This window comes from Dama dama, chromosome 3 (assembly GCF_033118175.1).
Source record: "Dama dama isolate Ldn47 chromosome 3, ASM3311817v1, whole genome shotgun sequence".
NCBI classification, from domain to species: Eukaryota; Metazoa; Chordata; class Mammalia; order Artiodactyla; family Cervidae; genus Dama; species Dama dama.
In genome coordinates, this window is record NC_083683.1 from 48,296,082 (window position 1) to 48,315,113 (window position 19,032).

Below are 19,032 nucleotides of genomic sequence, written 5' to 3' on the forward strand. Positions count from 1 at the left end.
CCCTGGGAGAACGAGGGCCCCACAAACCTATCTCCAGGCAGGCCACTTCTGCATCTGAGCTGTTATAATTAAACGTTTGTTCAAAATGTTTCACTTGGGACCTTTCAGTTGGGACTCTCAATTCTACTGAGTTTGCTGTTTCGCTTCCTTCCTCCCAAGAATTCTATCCTACCACTCTCAGTATCTACTGACATGCACCTGTGACGTCATACGGCTTTGCAGTGGGATGTGTCCCTGGGTACACTGTGCCTGTCTCTAGAATGAAGGTCTCTCTGCTCAGGATCAGAAGCTGTAAGGGCTCTGCTGTTCTTGGACCCATGTTAAATCCTAGACTTCTTTTTTTAAACCTCTTTCCCTCTCCAGAAAGCTCTGCTTCTTCATAAATTCATAACTCTGTGGACCTCATCTGGATTTTTAGCGGGCTCTTTCTTCCCCTAATCTGACGATCCAATCCCACAGGCCATCCTACCAAGGTTTTAGGATCAACACTCAGCGTTTATGTTGAGGAACTCAGTACTGGCATGAGATTCTTTCCAGGAGAAAGAGAGAAGCAACAGAAACCAGGTCTGCGTTCCTAATCTGGCTACTATTCCTAAACTCAGGCCCCTGTGCCCTCCTTCCTGTTTTCCTGTTCATAATATACATCACAATTATAATTAAACATTAGTTTAAAATATACTTAAAGTCTAGCTTTACTAATACACTAGTTAGAAGAGTCATAAGAACAAAGACGATGGGTGAGTCTTCCACTGATGAAGCTGTAGCGTCTTCCATCCTGTTTGGCACACAGCAGATGCTCAACAATTCACTTTTTATTGAATTAGTGTTGCATTTACTGCATCATGCACTGATTTACGCACTTTACTTGAATGAAGAGTTCAGTTTCTCGAAATCTATCTTATCCACGAAGCCTTCCCTGGTTAGTCTAACCAAGGCCTACCATTTCAATACACAAGTGGATTCTATTTGGGCTAAGACACACTTGATTATTGCTATTTATGTTATCATGTTATTTATTAAGAATTTTAGTAATGTATGACATCTTTCCTCATTAAATTACAGTTCCCAAAGGAAATCAGCTTCTCCACAACACACAAGACAGGGCTCTATACAAAGTGGGTGTTTAAAAACCCGAGGGAAGAGCGGTTCAGAGGAAAGGGGAGGCCAGCTGAGATCCCCTTCTTTCTCTCTTCATCTTTCCATATACCTGACAGTTCTGACTCCCAGGTCTCCTGGACTCAAACCAGAGGGCTTTGCTTTCTTCTGCCTGCCGCCCCCTACCCACCCTCCACACCCCTTGGTATGTACTGATTAACTGCTGCTGTTCCTGTTTGTTTAAGGGTTAAAGGAATGGAAGGGCAGGAGGGTCAGAGAAAACAGAGAACGGCAGAAGGACGCAGACGTGCACCTAGCAGAAGGAAACGTGTTGTAAGAGGCACCTGACCCTAGTCCACGCAGGAGCCCTGCTGACACCAGAGTTGGCTCCTGAAGATTTGCTAGAGCCCACCAAATACCAGTTCCAAATCTCCTCCTTTTCGCAACATTCCCAATGTACTTGAAGTGAATCCACCTACTGCCTTCTCAACAGTTTTATCTCATTTTAGTCTCCTTTCCAATCCTGCTTGAGAAAACACCAGTTTTCTGAGTACCCAAGGACCCAAATGGTCCCACATCTTCAGAGAAACTTGGAAAGAAGCTTTATGAAGACCTAAGTAAGTTTAGGGGAAAATGGATACATGTATATGTATGGCTGAGTCCCTCTGTTCCCCAAAACTATAGCCCAAAACTATCACAACATTGTGAACTGGCTATAACCCAATATAAAATAAAAAGTTAAAAAAAAAAAGTAGAGCAAGTGAAATACAAAAGTACTTGTGGACTTAGACCTAACAGAGATTCTGGGGAGAAGCCCCAGGTCCCTGTGTAAACGTAAAGCAGGAGGACCTTAAGGAGGATAGTTCTGTTCTACAGGCTCAGGCTAAAGGAGTCAGGAAATTCAAGGGGGCCTCCCAACTATGCTTTTTGTGGGTTTTGGAGGGCCTCCCAGCCAGGCCCTCTCCCCAAGCTGGGCCCTCTTCCTTACCTTGGGCATCGCCACCAGAGGTTAACACGGCGATGGCTTTGCCGATTCCCAGAGTTTTGGCTGCATGGTGCTCTTCATGGGTCATGATCCACTCTAGAATTCAAAAGAATGGCCAGTTAGGACACAACGGGATCAAGGTGCTACGAGCTTGGAAGATGGCTCTATTAGACTGGCTAGAGCCACCTCAGTCAGGCTCTCCCACTATATTGAGTCTGAGGTTTGCAGCCTGGGACCTTTGGACTTCTTCCAGAAGAGAGCCACACCCTTGCAGAATGACAGGCTGAAATGTCACAGAAATCAAGCCTAAGACCGCAAAAGTCCTGGTTAATCCCTCCCACTCCAACTGGAGCCTATTTGGAGAAGAAGCTAAGGTCAAGGAGAAGGGTGGGTGACTGAACAGAAATGAGAAAGGAGAAAAGTTAAGCTAGCTTCACAGAGTCCACCCTTTTAATCAAAGGAAGGGCTATTGCAGACGACAGGAATCAGATGAGGCTTAGGGCACAGCAAACCAAAAAAGCAGAAGCAGAAAAACAAGGGTAGTTTGGGTTTTGGTTAAGATTTGGGTTGGGTGTTATGGAAATGGGCTAAATTGGAACAGGAGTTTCAGGTCATACAGGCACATTGGAGCTTGGGCAAAATAATGGTTCAGGCTTAGGAATGGTGAGGGACTTTCTCTGGCTTTTCCCCATCCCTCTCAGGGTCTCTGCCTCCTATGCATCTCTTAATCCTTTATCTTCAGGCCTTGCCCCTTACACTAAACACTACCAAATGGGAAGAATAACACAAAATCACTGCCACATAGACATAAATATGTACACATAACATGTGAACACCTTCATATTTTTGTCTTTAGGACTTATCTCTCTCAAAGGAAAATACAAGACATACTTTTGCATCCATAAAAATGCCGACTGAATCATCACTCTCCCAGTTATCCAGGCTAACCACTCTTATTTTTAAAATTTATCTCCTCTTTACTCTCAGAATCAAAACAGCTACCAAACCCTATTATTCTCCTTATTATTATCTTCCTTTATCTTTCTTTTCTGTCCTCATGGCCTCTTTCCATCTGAATTGTTTTCTTCAATAGCTGGTCTCCCTCTGCTTGTGCTTCCCGTCTCCACTCTATTTCAGACACCAAATAAACCTCCAAGGGAAGGTCACAGGCCTCTGAGGCCTCAGTGGAGAGAGGATTCATTCACACGATCAGGAGCTGATGACCTTTAAGTACAGCTCATGTTTCAGATGTGAACCCCGGGGCAATCAGGGTAGCTGCTGATAAACACACAGGTCACATCCTCATACAAATCCATACACATGCCAAGAAAATACACGCAATGAGACAATCATGAAGAAAACATACACAAACATACATAGTGTTGTTAACAAACACAGGTTCACAGATATGCTGCATATAATCAGTACTGACTGATAAACCAAAACTTCTTGGGTTGCATTCAAAGCTTCCATGACCTAACTCTTGCCTGGAGCGCCAACCCTGGCTCCTGCAAATCTTCTGCTCCATTAACATCTCAGCATCACTTTGTTCCTCCCCACTTCTGGGCCTGTGCACACTGCATCACTTGTGTGGAAGGCTACCCTGGCTCTTTCCACAGATCAATATCCTACTCCATTATTTAAGGCCTGTCCCAGTCACATCCCTGTTAAACCTATAAGCCTTCACTGATTACCACAGGTCAAGGAGTGCTGCTTCCTGAACCTCCTCAAATCACACAGTGTTTCTGAAACCAGATCACTCGCTTAGCACTTAATTATTGCTTTATGTGATATTTTAGTTGCTTCTTATGAGTTGAAAAGGTTGAGCTAAATAAGGAGTCAGCTAACTACAGCCCAGGAGCCAAGTTGAACCCTTGCAATGTCTTTGTATGGCAGCAAACTAAGAAAAGTTTTACATTTTGAGTGGTTGAAAAAGCAATTTCATGACATATGAAAACTATATGAAATTCAGATTTCAGTGCTCATACCACTCACATTCTTTTGATAATTATCTATGGCTGCTTTTGTGCTACAAGAGCAGAGTAGATTATTGCGACAGAGACCCTAAAACATTTACCATTTGGCCTTCAAAAGAAAAAGTTTGCAGATACCTGAGCTAAACATTGCTAACGTCATTTTCCCTAACTAGACTGAAAACTCCTGGGGGGTGGGAGGATCATTTTCATTTTTTAAAGCTTCCCACAGCCTACCAAAGCCTAAAAAAGCCTATGCACATAACAACAGACATTCAGTAAAGCATCAGTGAACTGACCACAGGAAAGGCGCACAAATATAGAAAAAAATTTAAATATGCTTGGATACATATTCCTTCTACTTCTAACACATACAGATGCAAACAGGACTTAAGAAAGCAGATAGCAACAAATAGTGAGAGGAATACAAACACACAAGAAGAGACACTCTCCTATTTAATGAGTGTTCGTGTGCAAATTTCTGCAGTTCTCAAGAAAAGAAAGCCTAAGTGGTTGCTGCAAATAGGAAGGCAAAATTTTGGAAAGAAAAGAACAAAACGTTTGAGTACTGTGCCAATCCCTTTTTCCCTGAGTTTTCCTCTGCTTATTCACTCTGGGAGCTCATCCCTGATAGAAATCCATACAGGGATCTTCCACCCACAGAGGCTTCAGTGACGGAGAGAATGCATCATAAACGGGGGGAAGGTTGGGAGTGCTGACCTGCAAAAAAAAAACAGCTCAAATTCTTCTGCTGCATCTCTAAAATTGTTATAGAGGCACAAGTCACAGACATACAAGCAGAGTCATAAATAAATGGATCAACAGTGACACATATGTAGAAACAGACATGTTTAAACCTATATATAAAATCACAGGTGCTCAGAGAGGCACGAGGGAGGTAGAAACACAGGCAAGGCAGCATCATAGGTGCACTGACTTGAATTGGATGAGTGCCAGGGGAGAGTCGGGCTGCCGAGGGCCACTAGGTCGGAGCGCCACCCACCCACCCCTGATTCCCAGGCAAAGAGACAGGGTGTGCACACGAGGGGCTAGGACTCGTCACCCATCCCCCCTCAGCTCCTCCTTCTGATGCCGCACCACCTCTTCTTTCCCCGTCTGCTCCCTTCTGTTCTCCCACCGCCAGCTCCCAGCACGTTCATTCCCGCCTCGCTCGTTCTCCGCTATCCCCCTCGCTCTTTACCCAAGGGCCCCCCTTGCCTTATAGTCTTAGCTCTCCTCCGCCCGGGCTTCTTTGCAGATTGTCCTTGGGGAAAGGGGGAGGGGAGCTTGGCGAACACGGGGAGGAGCCAGGTGGAAGCAGCCGGGGAGGGGAAAGAGGAGAGGCTTTTCAACCTCCACTGAGCTGATGCCGGCCTCGAGGCTCCTCCCGCTTCTGCTCGCCTTTCTCCTCCCCTTCCCCCTCCCCCTAAGAACACAGCACAAATGTGACAGGGGCTTAGTTTCTCAGCTCCCTAGAGGGTTCCCGCATCCAGCTCGGGAGGCATCAGCTCCGGTACACAGTAGGAACCAGAATTTATTTAGTTGCTCCTCTTGTTGTCCTCGGAGACACTGTTTTCCTAGCCGGGGCTTTTCTGCATTCAAACGTCCTCCACAACTAAAAATAGGCCTCCCTCTGGCCCTGTCAACTGTCTCCCACCTCTGTCACCTTGTTAAGTGTTAGTCGCCCAGTCGTGTCCGACTCTTTGCGACCCCATGGACTGTAGCCTTTGTCTATGAACTTCTCCAGGCACGAATACTGGAGTGGGATGCCATTTCCTCCAGAGGATCTTCCCGACCCAGGGATTGAACCCACGTCTCCTGCATTTCAGTTAGATTCGTTACCGTCTGAGCTGCCAGGGAAGCCTTCTGTCACTTTAAACAAACATTTATTGGAAGTCTGTGTGCCAGGTTTTGTATTAGGTTTTGAGAGATGAAAAGATAAGTGAAACTGAATCCCTGCCCTTGAAGAACATTGATCACTGGTATTGACATTTTCTATGCAGTTGTTCAGTCGCTCAGTCGGGTCTGACTCCTTGCGACACCATGGACCACAGGGCGCTAGGCTTCCCTGTTCTTCACCATCTCCCGGAGTTTCCTCAAACTACTGAGGGATGTCAAAAACTCCTTTTGCATTTACATACCTTTCTCAGAGAAAATACAGGGAAGCTAGAGAGGAATGAGAGTTGTTTTCATTGTTTAGTCGCTAAACTAAGAGGCAAGAACCCTGCCTTGACAGCCTCATTCTCAAACCTGCAGTAGAAGGGGATGCAGAATTCTGAGAGTGAGGCAATCATATCAGTTGGGCTACAAAGCAAGAACAACATGGATCCTGGGAACATGGATCAAGTACTACTTGAGCAAGATGTGCACCCTTTTACCCAGCTCCTCTTTTCTCTTTCCACTGCTCCATCCATGCCTTGTTTCAACCCCTCATCTTCTTGCTGTTTTTACTGCCCCTCCTCGTGCTTACTTTTGTTTCTGCACCTGCACATACTGCAAACAATAAGTAACTAGGAGATCAAAAGAAATGACTACACAAAATTAACTTTTGTACTGCAAATGTTGCCATCAAAAAAGTGAAAAGACAACCCACAGAATGGGAGAAAATATTTGCAAATCATATATCTGATAAAGGACCAGGTATTGAGAATATATAACTCTTGCAACACAACCATAAAAAGATAATAAACCAATTTAAAAATGGGCAAAAGATCTTAACAGATGCCTCACCAAAGACAATAGATGGATGGCAAATAAGCATATAAAATGATGCTCAAAATCATGTCATTGGGCACTGCAAATTAAAAGAGAGACCGCTACCATCTATTAGAATGAAACCTGACAGTACCAGACACTGACAAGAATGTGAAGCAACAAGAACTCTGTTGATACAAATGTAAAATAGTATAGTCACTTTAAAAGATACTTTGGCAGTTTCTTACAAAGCTAAATATAGCATTACCATATGATCCAGCAATCATATTCTGAGATATTTATCTAAGTGAGTTGAAAACTACACCTATACAAAATCCTGCACATAAATGTTTAATAGCAACTTTGTTCAAAATTGCCAGAAACTGGAAGCAACCAAAATGTCCCTCCAAAGGTGAATTATTGGATAAACAAACTGTGGTACATCCATCTGATGGGATAGTGCAAAAAAACAAAATGACCTACCAAGCCAAGAAAAAGACACTGAGGAATCTTAAAACATACTGCTTAGTGAAAGAAACCAGTCTGAAAATACTACATACTATGTGATTCCAACTATATGACATTCTGGAAAACGTGAAATTATAAAGACAGTGAAAAGATCAGTGGTAGCCAAGGGTTCAGAGTAGAGATGGAGCAATAGATAGGTGGAACACAAGGGATTTTTATGGGAGTAAAACCATTCTGTATGATTCTGTAATGGAGGAAACATGACATTATGCATTTGTCAAAAGTTATAGAGTTATAAAACACAAAGTGTAAACCCTAATGTCAAGTATGGAATTTAGTCAATAATCATGTATCAATACCGGTTCATCGATTGTTAACAAATGTACCACACCAACGCAGGATGTTAATAATAGGGGAAACTGAGCAGAAAACAGCCAGGATATATGGAAACTGTGCAATCTGCTCAATTTTCTGTAAGTCTAAAACTTCTCTAACAAAGTCTATTAATTTCAAAAAATATATTCTGTTCAATGAAATATCAAATAAAGTTGTGATAGTAACAAAGAAAAATAGGCAAGCATTTGAAAAGACACATATTTAAGAAAATATACAAACAACTGATAGGTGCATGAAAAGATCCTTTCTTTTTTAGGTTATTAATTACTAATTCTATTTCTTTAATATAGACCTATTCAAATCATCTATTTCTCCTTGTGTGAATGTTGGCAGATTGTATCTTTCAAGGGATTGGTCCATTTGACCTAGGTTATCAAATTTGTGGGCACAGAGTTGTTCATAGTATTCCTTTTTCATCCTTTTAATTTTCACGGGATGAAGCAATGTCCCCTTTCATTTCGGGCATTAGTAATTTGTGTTCCCTCTCTTTTTTTCCCCTTAGTTAATCTATCCAGAGATTTATTAACTTTATTGACCTTTTTTAAAAACTAGCTTTTAGTTACATTAATTTTCTCTATTGATCTTTTTGTCTTCAATTTTATTGATTTCTGTTCTTTTTTCTTTTTTGTCTGAGTACTTTGGATTTAATTTGTTCTTCTCCTAGTTTCCTAAGATGGAAACTTAGGAAACTATAAGAGATTTAGATCACCTGCTTTTCTGATATATCCACTCAATGTTATACATTTCCTTCTAAGCACTGCTTTCTCTGCCTCTGAGAAATTTTAATAAATTGTGCTTTTCATTTTATTTAGGTTAAAATATATTTAAACGTATCTTGGGATTTCTTCTTTGACTAAAGTGTTACTTACATTTGTGTTGTTTAACCTCCAAGTATTGGGGCATTTTCCAGTTATCTTTCTGTTACTGATTTCTAGTTTAATTCCACTGTGATCTGAGAGCAGCAATTATATAATTTCTGTTCCTTTAGTTAAGATGTTTTTTATAGCCCAGAATGTGGTCTGTCATGATGAATATGTTATCATGTACGTATGAATGAATGCATGGGTGAATCAAGTCACCTTGAGAAAAATTTATATTCAACTATTGTTGGACAAATTGCTGAAGTCAGTATTATTCAGTTCACTGATGGCTTTGAGATCACTGATGTCCGTATTTTCTGTATTCTGTATCTGTCCACTTCTGAGAGAAAGATGTTGAAGTCTCCAATTGTGATAGTTAATTCATCTATTCTTCCTTTTAGTTCTATCAGTCTTTGCCTCACATAGTTTGATGTTGTGGTTTTTTTTTTTTTGGATGTTGTGTTGTTAGACACATACACATTAAAAATTGTATCTTCTTGGAGAATTGACCCCTTTATCATTAGGTAATGCCCGTCTTCATCCCTGTTGACATTTCTTTGAACTCTGCCATGTCTAAAATTAAAACCACCACCCCTGCTTTCTTTTGATTAGTGCTAGTATGGGATATTCTTCTCATCCATTTACTTTTTATCTATAAATATCTTTATATTTAAAGTACGTTTTTTGTGGACAACACATAGTTGGGTCACGTTTTCAGATTGACTTTTCTTTTTTTTTTTTAATTTTTTTATTAGTTGGAGGCTAATTACTTCACAACATTTCAGTGGGTTTTGTCATACATTAATATGAATCAGCCATAGAGTTACACGTATTCCCCATCCCGATCCCCCCTCCCACCTCCCTCTCCACCTGATTCCTCTGGGTCTTCCCAGTGCACTAGGCCCGAGCACTTGTCTCATGCATCCCACCTGGGCTGGTGATCTGTTTCACCATAGATAATATACATGCCGTTCTTTCAAAACATCCCACCCTCACCTTCTCCCACAGAGTTCAAAAGTCTGTTCTGTACTTCTGTGTCTCTTTTTCTGTTTTGCATATAGGGTTATCGTTACCATCTTTCTAAATTCCATATATATGTATTAGTATGCTGTAATGTTCTTTATCTTTCTGGCTTACTTCACTCTGTATGATGGGCTCCAGTTTCATCCATCTCATTAGAACTGATCCAAATGAATTCTTTTTAATGGCTGAGTAATATTCCATGGTGTATATGTACCACAGCTTCCTTATCCATTCATCTGCTGATGGGCATCTAGGTTGCTTCCATGTCCTGGCTATTATAAACAGTGCTGCGATGAACATTGTGGTGCACGTGTCTCTATCAGATCTGGTTTCCTCAGTGTGTATGCCCAGAAGTGGGATTGCTGGGTCATATGGCAGTTCTATTTCCAGTTTTTTAAGAAATCTCCACACTGTTTTCCATAGCGGCTGTACTAGTTTGCATTCCCACCAACAGTGTAAGAGGGTTCCCTTTTCTCCACACCCTCTCCAGCATTTATTGCTTGTAGACTTTTGGATAGCAGCCATCCTGACTGGTGTGTAATGGTACCTCATTGTGGTTTTGATTTGCATTTCTCTAATAATGAGTGATGTTGAGCATCTTTTCATGTGTTTGTTATCCATCTGTATGTCTTCTTTGGAGCAATGTCTGTTTAGTTCTTTGGCCCATTTTTTGATTGGGTCATTTATTTTTCTGGAATTGAGCTTCAAGAGTTGCTTGTATATTTTTGAGATTAATCCTTTGTCTGTTTCTTCATTTGCTATTATTTTCTCCCAATCTGAGGGCTGTCTTTTCACCTTACTTATGGTTTCCTTTGTAGTGCAAAAGCTTTTAAGTTTCATTAGGTCCCATTTGTTTATTTTTGCTTTTATTTCCAATATTCTGGGAGGTGGGTCATAGAGGATCTTGCTGTGATTTATGTCGGAGAGTGTTTTGCCTATGTTATCCTCTAGGAGTTTTATAGTTTCTGGTCTTACATTTAGATCTTTAATCCATTTTGAGTTTATTTTTGTGTATGGTGTTAGAAAGTGTTCTAGTTTCATTCAGATTGACTTTTAACAATATGTCTTTCAATTGGTACATTTAGACCACTAACATTCAAAATGAGTATTGGATTAGTATATACCACATTCATTACAATTTTCTATTTGTTGTCCTTGTTTTTTGTTTCTATTTTGTCTTCCACTTTTTTTCTGCCTTTTGTGGTTTTTAACTGAGTATTTTATATGACTCTATTTTTCCCTCCTTTCTTAGCATAGCAGTAATACCTTTTTACTTTTTTTTAGTGGTTGCCCTAGAGTTTGCAACATACATTTGCAACTAATTCTAGTCCACTTTCAAATAACATTATGTCATTTCACAGGTCATATGAATACCTACAGCAACAAAATAAGCCTAATTTCTTCCTCCCATCCCTTGTGTCATTTCTGTCATTTATTTCACTTATATATAAACATAAATAAGCATATGTATGATAAACACACACGTACATGCATGCTAAATCACTTCAGTTGGGTCCAACTCTTTGCAACCCCATGGACTGTAGCCTGCCAGGCTCCTCTGTCCATGGGGTTCCCCAGGCAAGAGTACTGGAGTGGGTTGCCATGCCCTTCTCCAGGGGATCTTCCCAACCCAGGGACTGAACTCTTGTCCCTTATGTCTCCTGCATTGGCAGGCAGGTTCTTTACCACTAGTGCCACCTGGGAAGCCCATGATAAACACATAAGTGTACATAAGTGAATACACTGTTGCTATTATTTTGAACAAATTGCTGTTAGATCCATTAAGAAAAATGAGAGGTTTTGTTCTATCTTCACTTACTCCTTCTTTGATGCTCTTCTTTCTTTAAACAGATCTGAGTTTCTGACCTATATTATTTTCCTTCTCTCTGAAGAACTGCTTTTAACATTTCTTGCAAGGCAGGTATACTGGCAAAAAAATTCCCTCAGTTTGGTTTTACTGTTGCTGTTGTTGAGTCAGTCAGTCGTGTCTGACTCTTTGCAACCTCAGGCACTGCAGCACACCAGGCTTCTCTGTCCTTCACCATCTCCCAGAGCGTGCGCAAACTCATGTCCATTGAGTTGGTGATGCTATCCAATCATCTCATCCCCTTAAAATCTTTATTTCTCCTTTACTTTTTAAAAATTAATTTAATTGGAGGCTAATTACTTTACAATATTATAGTGGTTTCTGCCATATACTGACATGAATCAGCCATGGGTGTACATGTGTTCCCCATCCTGAACCCCCCTCTCCCCTCCCTCCCCATCCCATCCCTCAGGGTCATCCTAGTGCACCAGCCCTGAGCACCCTGTCTCATGCATCAAACCTGGACTGGCGATCTATTTCACATATGGTAATATACATGTTTCAATGCTATTCTCTCAAATCATCCCACCCTTGCCTTCTCCCACAGAGTCCAAAAGTCTGTTCTTTACATCTGTGTCTCTTTCGCTGTCTCGCATATATCTCCTTCACTTTTAAAGGATAATTTCACAGGGTACAGAATTGTAGATTGGTGGGGGGTTTTTTCTCTTAACATATAAAATATTTACTCCACTAGGTGGCACTAGTAGTAAAGAACCCGCCTGCCAATGCAGGAGACATAAAAGACACAGATTTAATCCCTGGGTTAGGAAGATTCCCTGAAGGAGGGCATGGCAACCCTTTCCAGTATTCTTGCCTGGAGAATCCCATGGACAGAGGAGCCTGGCAGGCTACAGTCCATGGGGTCACAAGGAGTTGGACATGACTGAAGTGACTGAGCATGCATGCCACTCTCTTATTTGTATGGCCTCTGAGAAGTCAGATATAATTCTTATCTTTGTTCCTCTATAAGCAAGGTGTTTTTTCCCCCTTTCAGGAATTTTATCTTCAGTTTTCTGTAATTGAAAATGATATGCCTAGGTATAGGGGTGTTTTTGTTTGGCCTTTAGCTTGTTTGGTGTTCTATGAGCTTCCCAGATCTGTGATTTGATGTCTGACATTAGTATGGGAAAATCCTCAGTTTTTAATGTTTCAAATAATTCTTCTCTTCCTCCCTCTCCTTTTGGTATTCCCATTACGTATATGTTACATCTGTTGTAGTTGTACCACAGTCCTTCAATATTCTGTTCAGTTTTTTCCAGTCTTACTTTGTTTTTCAATTTTTGAGGATTATATTGATATATCCTCTGGCCCAGAGATCTTCCTTTAGCCATGCCCAGTCTACTAAGAAGTCCATCAAAGGCATTTTCCATTTCTGTTACAAGGGTTTTCATTTCTAGCATTTCTTTTTGTCTCTTTCTTAAGATTTCCATCTCTCTGCTTATATTGCTTGTCTACTCTTACATGCCATCTATTGATATTTTATCCACTAGGACCCTTAGCACATTAATCATGGGTGTTTAAAATTCCTGGTCTGATAATTCTAACATCCCTGCCATGTTTGGTGCTGATGCTTGCTCTGTCTCTTCACACAGTTTTTTTCCTTTTTATATGCCTTATACTTTTTTTCTTGGTAGCCAGACATGACATACTGGGTAAAAGAAAGTGCTGTAAATAGGCCTTAATACTGTAGTGGTGAGGTGTTGGGAAGGGAAAGCATTCTACAGTCCTATGATTAGATTTCAGCCTTTTACTGTGCCTATGCCTCTGGACTACGAATTTCACAAGTGTTTCTCGGATTTTTTTTTTTCCTCCCTGCCTCCCTTAGATGGAATAGGACAGCTAGAGTGGGTTGGAGTTCGGTATTACTCTTCCTCGGATCAGTTAGACTCTGATAACTTACTCCAGGTTAGGCTTTGGTTAACTAGTTTCTCCTGAAGGCAGGACTTGTTAAGAAGAACAAAGCGTTCTTGTAACAGGGAGGAACAAATCTGACTCCATATTGGATGTTTCTTTTAACTTTTGTACTCTATTGCTTCTGCTACAAGTTACTCACTAAAGGGATGTTGTCTATAGGCTTAAATTATACATAATGGCCCATCTCTGAAAACTCTGCCTCCCATGTAATAAATGTTATGCCAATATACCTTTGTTTAGCTCACATGAAACCCCCTGACCAGGCTCACCTGTGAATGGTTACAGCAAGGAAGAAATTAATATATGTAAGAAATTGGAATTTACCCCCCATTTACTATAAAAAGAAGCCAGAATTCTAACTAAGGGAAGATGTTTTCTTTGGGACACTAATTCACCATCTTCTCAGTCTTCTGGTTTTCCAAATAAAGCTGTTACTCCTTGCCACATCAACTCACCTCTCAATTTATTGGCTTGTCTTGAGGTGATAAATACAAGCTAAAACTCGGTAACACTCTGGTTTAGATCAGAATGGTTCCTCTCCTCCTCCCCCTGCTGGAAGCCCAACCAGGTTTTTCTCTGATACTTACTGTGCGAATCTGGTCAAACTCCTGGGAGTAAATCTCACAGTATGCGGAGGCTACCCCTTTGACTGGATCCTCCTATAGTTTTTAACTCCCAGAGTTGTCTGCACTGAGTCTCCAGCAATTTGTCAATTACAGTTCAGGTTTTCTTACCCCTTCACTGTTTCCCAAGGTTTCCACTCCTGGGTCTCTGCTCCAGTAAGCTGTGATGAACTGTATTCACTTGCTTGCCTCTCCAATTTCAGAGTTAGCAGTTTGCCCTGTGTCCTCCCCCTCTTATGGATTCAAGAAGAGTTATTGGCTTTTCAGTCTTTTTTTTTTTTACTATTACTTGTTGTTAGCATGGAGTGTGACTTTCAAGCTCCTTGAACTGGAGCTAGGGGACTGGAATGGGGAACTGGTGGATAGAAATCCAAATTACACATTTTAAATGGATAAATTTTATGATATGTGACTTACATCTTGAGAAATCTGCACTTAAAATTAGAAAAAGGAGAAGCTAGAAGAGCTGCCCATACATTCTGGGCTTTTTAATTCCAAAAGGGAATCTAAAGGCTGAAATTTAAGTCAATCCACCCCTTCCCCTTTCTACCCACTACTAACTCCTACATCTTAATGTAGGCGTTCTTAATGAATGACTGCATTACTGAGTCTTCCTTACTTAGGTGAAGACAAGGAAATGTCATTTACTCATAGCCTCATCCTCAGATACTTGATCCTTTAGATCACTTTTTCTGTCTAGGGAGCAATCACCCCCAGGAGGACCATTCAAAGAAATATCGTCTCAAAAGGCACCTAGGGAAACTTCAGGTCAGCTGGAGGTGGGAGTCATAGAAAAGAATTTTCTCAGAAGTACTAGGCCTTGCCTATTGTCATCCTAGTGCAATCTCCAAAACTGAAGATACTACTTTCTGAGAGATAAATTAGTAAAAAGCCAACACAAAATAGAGAGTAGCTAATGGAAGAAATACATCATATTAAGAAATGGCTATAAATGTCTTCCTGATAAGAATTTTGAGAAACCCTAATTTGTAATTAATTTATTCATATAGTCAACAAATATTTATTGAGGACTCATTATGTGCCAGTCACTGTGCCAGATACTGAAGTATAATAAGCTCTCATGAGGCTTATCATCTAAAGGGACTATCAAAGGTTCAAAGGAAGTTTACATTTCACTGGACCTGGGAGATAATTGAGAAATCAATAATGCAATCACAAATTGTAATATATCAAATTTTTATGACAAAAATATATTAATTGAGGGCATGTGGAGTAAAAAAAAAAAAAATGGGGCCTGGATAGTAAGACTCTAGCAGTATTTATTTAGTACTGTTTGAGAAACGAACACCAGAGGAAATATACTCCAGCATTAGAGAGATGGATGATATGATAAAACCATGATAGCTCCTTATAAATGGATTTCCCTTAATCTTAAATTCAAAGACCACACATTTTATTTTTTCATAATTTTCTGTTTATCAAACAACTTTTAAATTTCAAATATAGTTTCCCAGGAACCTTAATGACTTGGAAGGGGCATGTTAGTGAGCTCTGGTTGACTAATGATTCAAAATTTGGACATATAATTTGATGGTAGACTGATGATAGAAGAGAATTTTGAGATCTGGGAAATTCTTGAAAACACTTATATATCTTATACGTAATCCTCAGGCCTCTAATGGGGAGGCTGAGAAGCATCCTTCAGGGCAGGGTGCTGGTGTGTGGAGCTTACGGGTAAACACAGTCTGGTGACTGAGGAAGAAGACTGAGAAAGGGGTCTAAACATTGTCATACCTTAGGGTGCCTAAGGAAAGAGTAAGGAGTAAAGTGCACAGCTTAGCAGAGGTAAGGACCAGGAGTCATAAAACAATGCAGCATATTAGGCAGTCAGACAAGAGCTGGTGCCAAAACACATCTCAAAGCAACCAAACTAAGCCAGTAGCTGAATTTGCTTTCATCATAAGATTATTGTCATTGCTGGTATAGTTTAAGGGAACTGGAAAGGACACTGATGATCCCTCCTCCAGAGAACACTGAAATTTCCTGAGTTTGCACTCAAAAAAAAACCTGGGGTTCTCAAACAAACTTCTCAAGGGGTGAGGGGTGGGGGATTATGTCCATTCTAATGACTTAAGGATAGGAATTAGTTAGAGATCTGCTGGAAGTCTAGAATTTTTTCCAAAGTATTATCAGCTTTATTCAGTTGTTCGGATTGGTAGCTAGAATTCAGGCTTTAGAAAACTTGGCACAGAGTAAGGGGAAAATAAGAGATGAACCCATAAGAAGAAAGTCATTTGGATGTATAAGGTCATGTGGTTAAAAATCTACTATTTCTTGTACTGTGTCTATCTAGTGGTGGTCTTTTTGTTTTCAGCACATCAGGTAAAGCTAATGTGCATACAGGAGAACTACTTTATACGAGAGCTCACCTTATATGTCATATCCTGGTATTAAGCAATGAAAGACATATTCTTTACACAGATCCTCAAAGTACAGGGAGGCATCCAGAAGGTCCTCTTAGACTTCTCAGAGCTCTCTGGGTATCAGACAGCTATTGGGGTGTTGGCATGAAGTCCAGGCAAACAGTAGGGGCAAAAAGTCATAATTATTATAAAAGAAGGCATTCTAGGGGAGAGAAGTATAAGATGTTTGAAGAGAATTCTATAGTACCTAGACAGGAAGAGCACTTGAGTAAACCAGCTGAGGTATTCTAAAGTACCTTGGTTCATATGCTCTACGCATTAACCCTGTTAAATAATGGTAGAAAATGAAGAGACAGACGGCTTTGGAGAGGACCCTTCAAACTAGGATAAAATTAGACAGTACTGAGAGGAAGTTGAGCAGTTCTTAAAGACAGATTGCTTGGACACTGATTACTAAAGGCTGGTATAGATTAAAGACAATAAAGAGGATGTTGTATGGCATACTCCTGAGTCCATTCACTTCCACTAGGATGGTGTCATGACTATGGAAAGGATACATATCTATATTTAGACCACTGTGATGAGAAGATAGCTAGTGACAGTATACCGGGACATCTAGGAATGAGAAGTAGGTATGGCAGTTATCCGGGTGTGATTCTAGCCCTGGAGAACTGGAAATAGCACACTATAGGTTTCATGTGCTCAGTCAACAAATACTGAGAACCTATTACACGTTAGACTCCATTCTAGACTCAAAGGGATCCAGGATTGGAAAAACAAATCCCATTTGTCCTTATGGAGCCTATATAACAGTGAGGAAAGCAGATAATGAACAAATTATTCAATAGTGGTGACAAATGCTTTGAAGAAAAATAAAGCAGGGCAAAGAAGGGTAGCAACAAGGGTGCCATTAGAGTATTCTGGGAAAATCTTGCTGAAATGACATTCTAGGAAGAAGTCCCAATAAACAAAAGAGAAAACCATGCTGCCATTTGGATAGGGGAGAATAGCAAATGCAAAGGTTCTGAGGCTGGAAGAAGTTAGGAGTATCATACCAGAGGATCACCAAGATGTTCTTTGGATTAGAACCAGAATTGAAAATGAGTTACTATGATTTGGTGGATTCATACTTTGGTGGATTCATACTGTGAAACATCTCTCTCTGGGTTAAAACAAGTATCCACCTGATCCTCTCACTTCTACACAAGCCCTGGGTCTCATCTGGTCATTACCTGACTAACATGCTATTTGTCTGTTTTCCTCCACTAGAATGGAAGCTCCCTGAGGACAGCCCCTGGGTATAAACAAGAAACCACTGTCTACACTGGAGCTTGAGTTGTAATAGGATGACCCCTGGACACACTGCAGCCTCTACTAGCAATGAGTGTTAAAGTTTCCGACCCAGTGCACTGATTAAAGGTTCTCGGTTCCAGTCTAGCAGATTCAGCATCACCTGGATCCTTGTCAGAGATGAAAATTCTTGGGCCCTACTTGGAATCTACTGAGTCAGAAACTCTGGGGCTGAGGCACAGCATTGCACTTTAACAAGCCCTCCAAGTGATTCAGATGTGCAATAAAGTATGAGAACCATTGTTGTAAGTTGTGGAGGTCTAGGAACACCAACACTTGAAGAATAAAGCTGCATGTCTCAAAAGCCTGGGTGGTTCCTATGGAGTCATTTCTGCCAATGAGGATCAACTTCTTGAGAAAGTTAGCTCAGGCAGCAGTCACAGGTAACAAGATGACCCCCACCACAGTTGAAGCACCACCTTCAAGTCTTGGTAAGGGCAGAGGTAAGTGAAGTCTTTAGCTGAGGTATGAAGACTCAAGCTTGAACCAGACACACTTTTTCTTTTCTTAAAGAAGCAAATGTTGAGGGTTATCAAGGAAGAGATGACAAATAATCATTATATAAGACAACACTGGGTGTGAGTCTTCTACCTCAGATCTACTGACACCTCATGGAGCATAACGTGAAAGGCCAAGCAGTTTAGCAAGTCCAAGGGATATATCTTTAGACTCTTAAATACATTTCCCTGAGGGAAATGAGAGGGTTAACTGAGAGGTAGTTTAATAAGGAACCATTCAGAGTAGGGTGCTCCAAGAGAATAAATAAAATTATTTCTATTAATCAGTGGAAGATGAACAAAAGTGTTCCTCAAGTCTACTGGTATCCTTGAATATTTGACTGAAAGAAAAGCATCTGTAAGGCTATTTTCCTACTCAAAGATCTTTCCAATTTAGTTGACACTATAAAAGCTCTGAGAATTTTAGCTTTGCAAAAAACACCAGTTCTTTGGAGTTGTTCCTGGGAGGTTGGGATTGGGAGGTCAATGTTGAATGGTGACTAGGTTGAGATGAAGGTAATCTTGCTAGAGGCAGAGCTCCTACTGATTTTCCTTTAGCAAGAATACAGGTTCTGGGATCATGATAGCATAGCATCTATATGTGGAGAATCCTATCTCTGAGACAGGAAGCAAGTATGCCTGTTTGGAAGGAACTTAGGTTGTGGGCAGCAAACACTTGTAAACAGTGTGCTCACAGTGTAAACAGCTGTGCTTACAGTGTGGGGGTAACTTCACGTCCTGGCCTGCATAAACTGCCAAGGTTTAAGTGTATTATCAAAGGAACTGAAGGTGGGGGCATGGGCAATGTTGGTGACAGACAGCTTAGACAAAGCAAAGAATACGACAGGTAAGTCTTCTGCTTCTGGGCAGGGGGTGGAAGGAGCTGTGACAGGAGAGATAGAT

The 19,032-nt window shown here is 40.8% G+C and overlaps 1 protein-coding gene across 7 annotated transcripts in view; it reads right to left on the reverse strand.

Annotated features, from left to right (window-relative positions):
* PFKM (phosphofructokinase, muscle) overlaps positions 1–19,032 on the reverse strand; it is a 46,429-nt gene that overhangs the window by 19,169 nt on the left and 8,228 nt on the right. For 6 of the 7 annotated variants that reach the window (XM_061129097.1, XM_061129105.1, XM_061129092.1 and 3 more), the window contains one exon: positions 2,084–2,176. In XM_061129097.1, the coding sequence (XP_060985080.1) occupies positions 2,084–2,176 (93 nt within the window). Of the gene's footprint in view, positions 1–2,083; positions 2,177–5,271; positions 5,405–19,032 lie in introns of those variants that run through there. The other variant, XM_061129109.1, reaches the window with a different exon arrangement.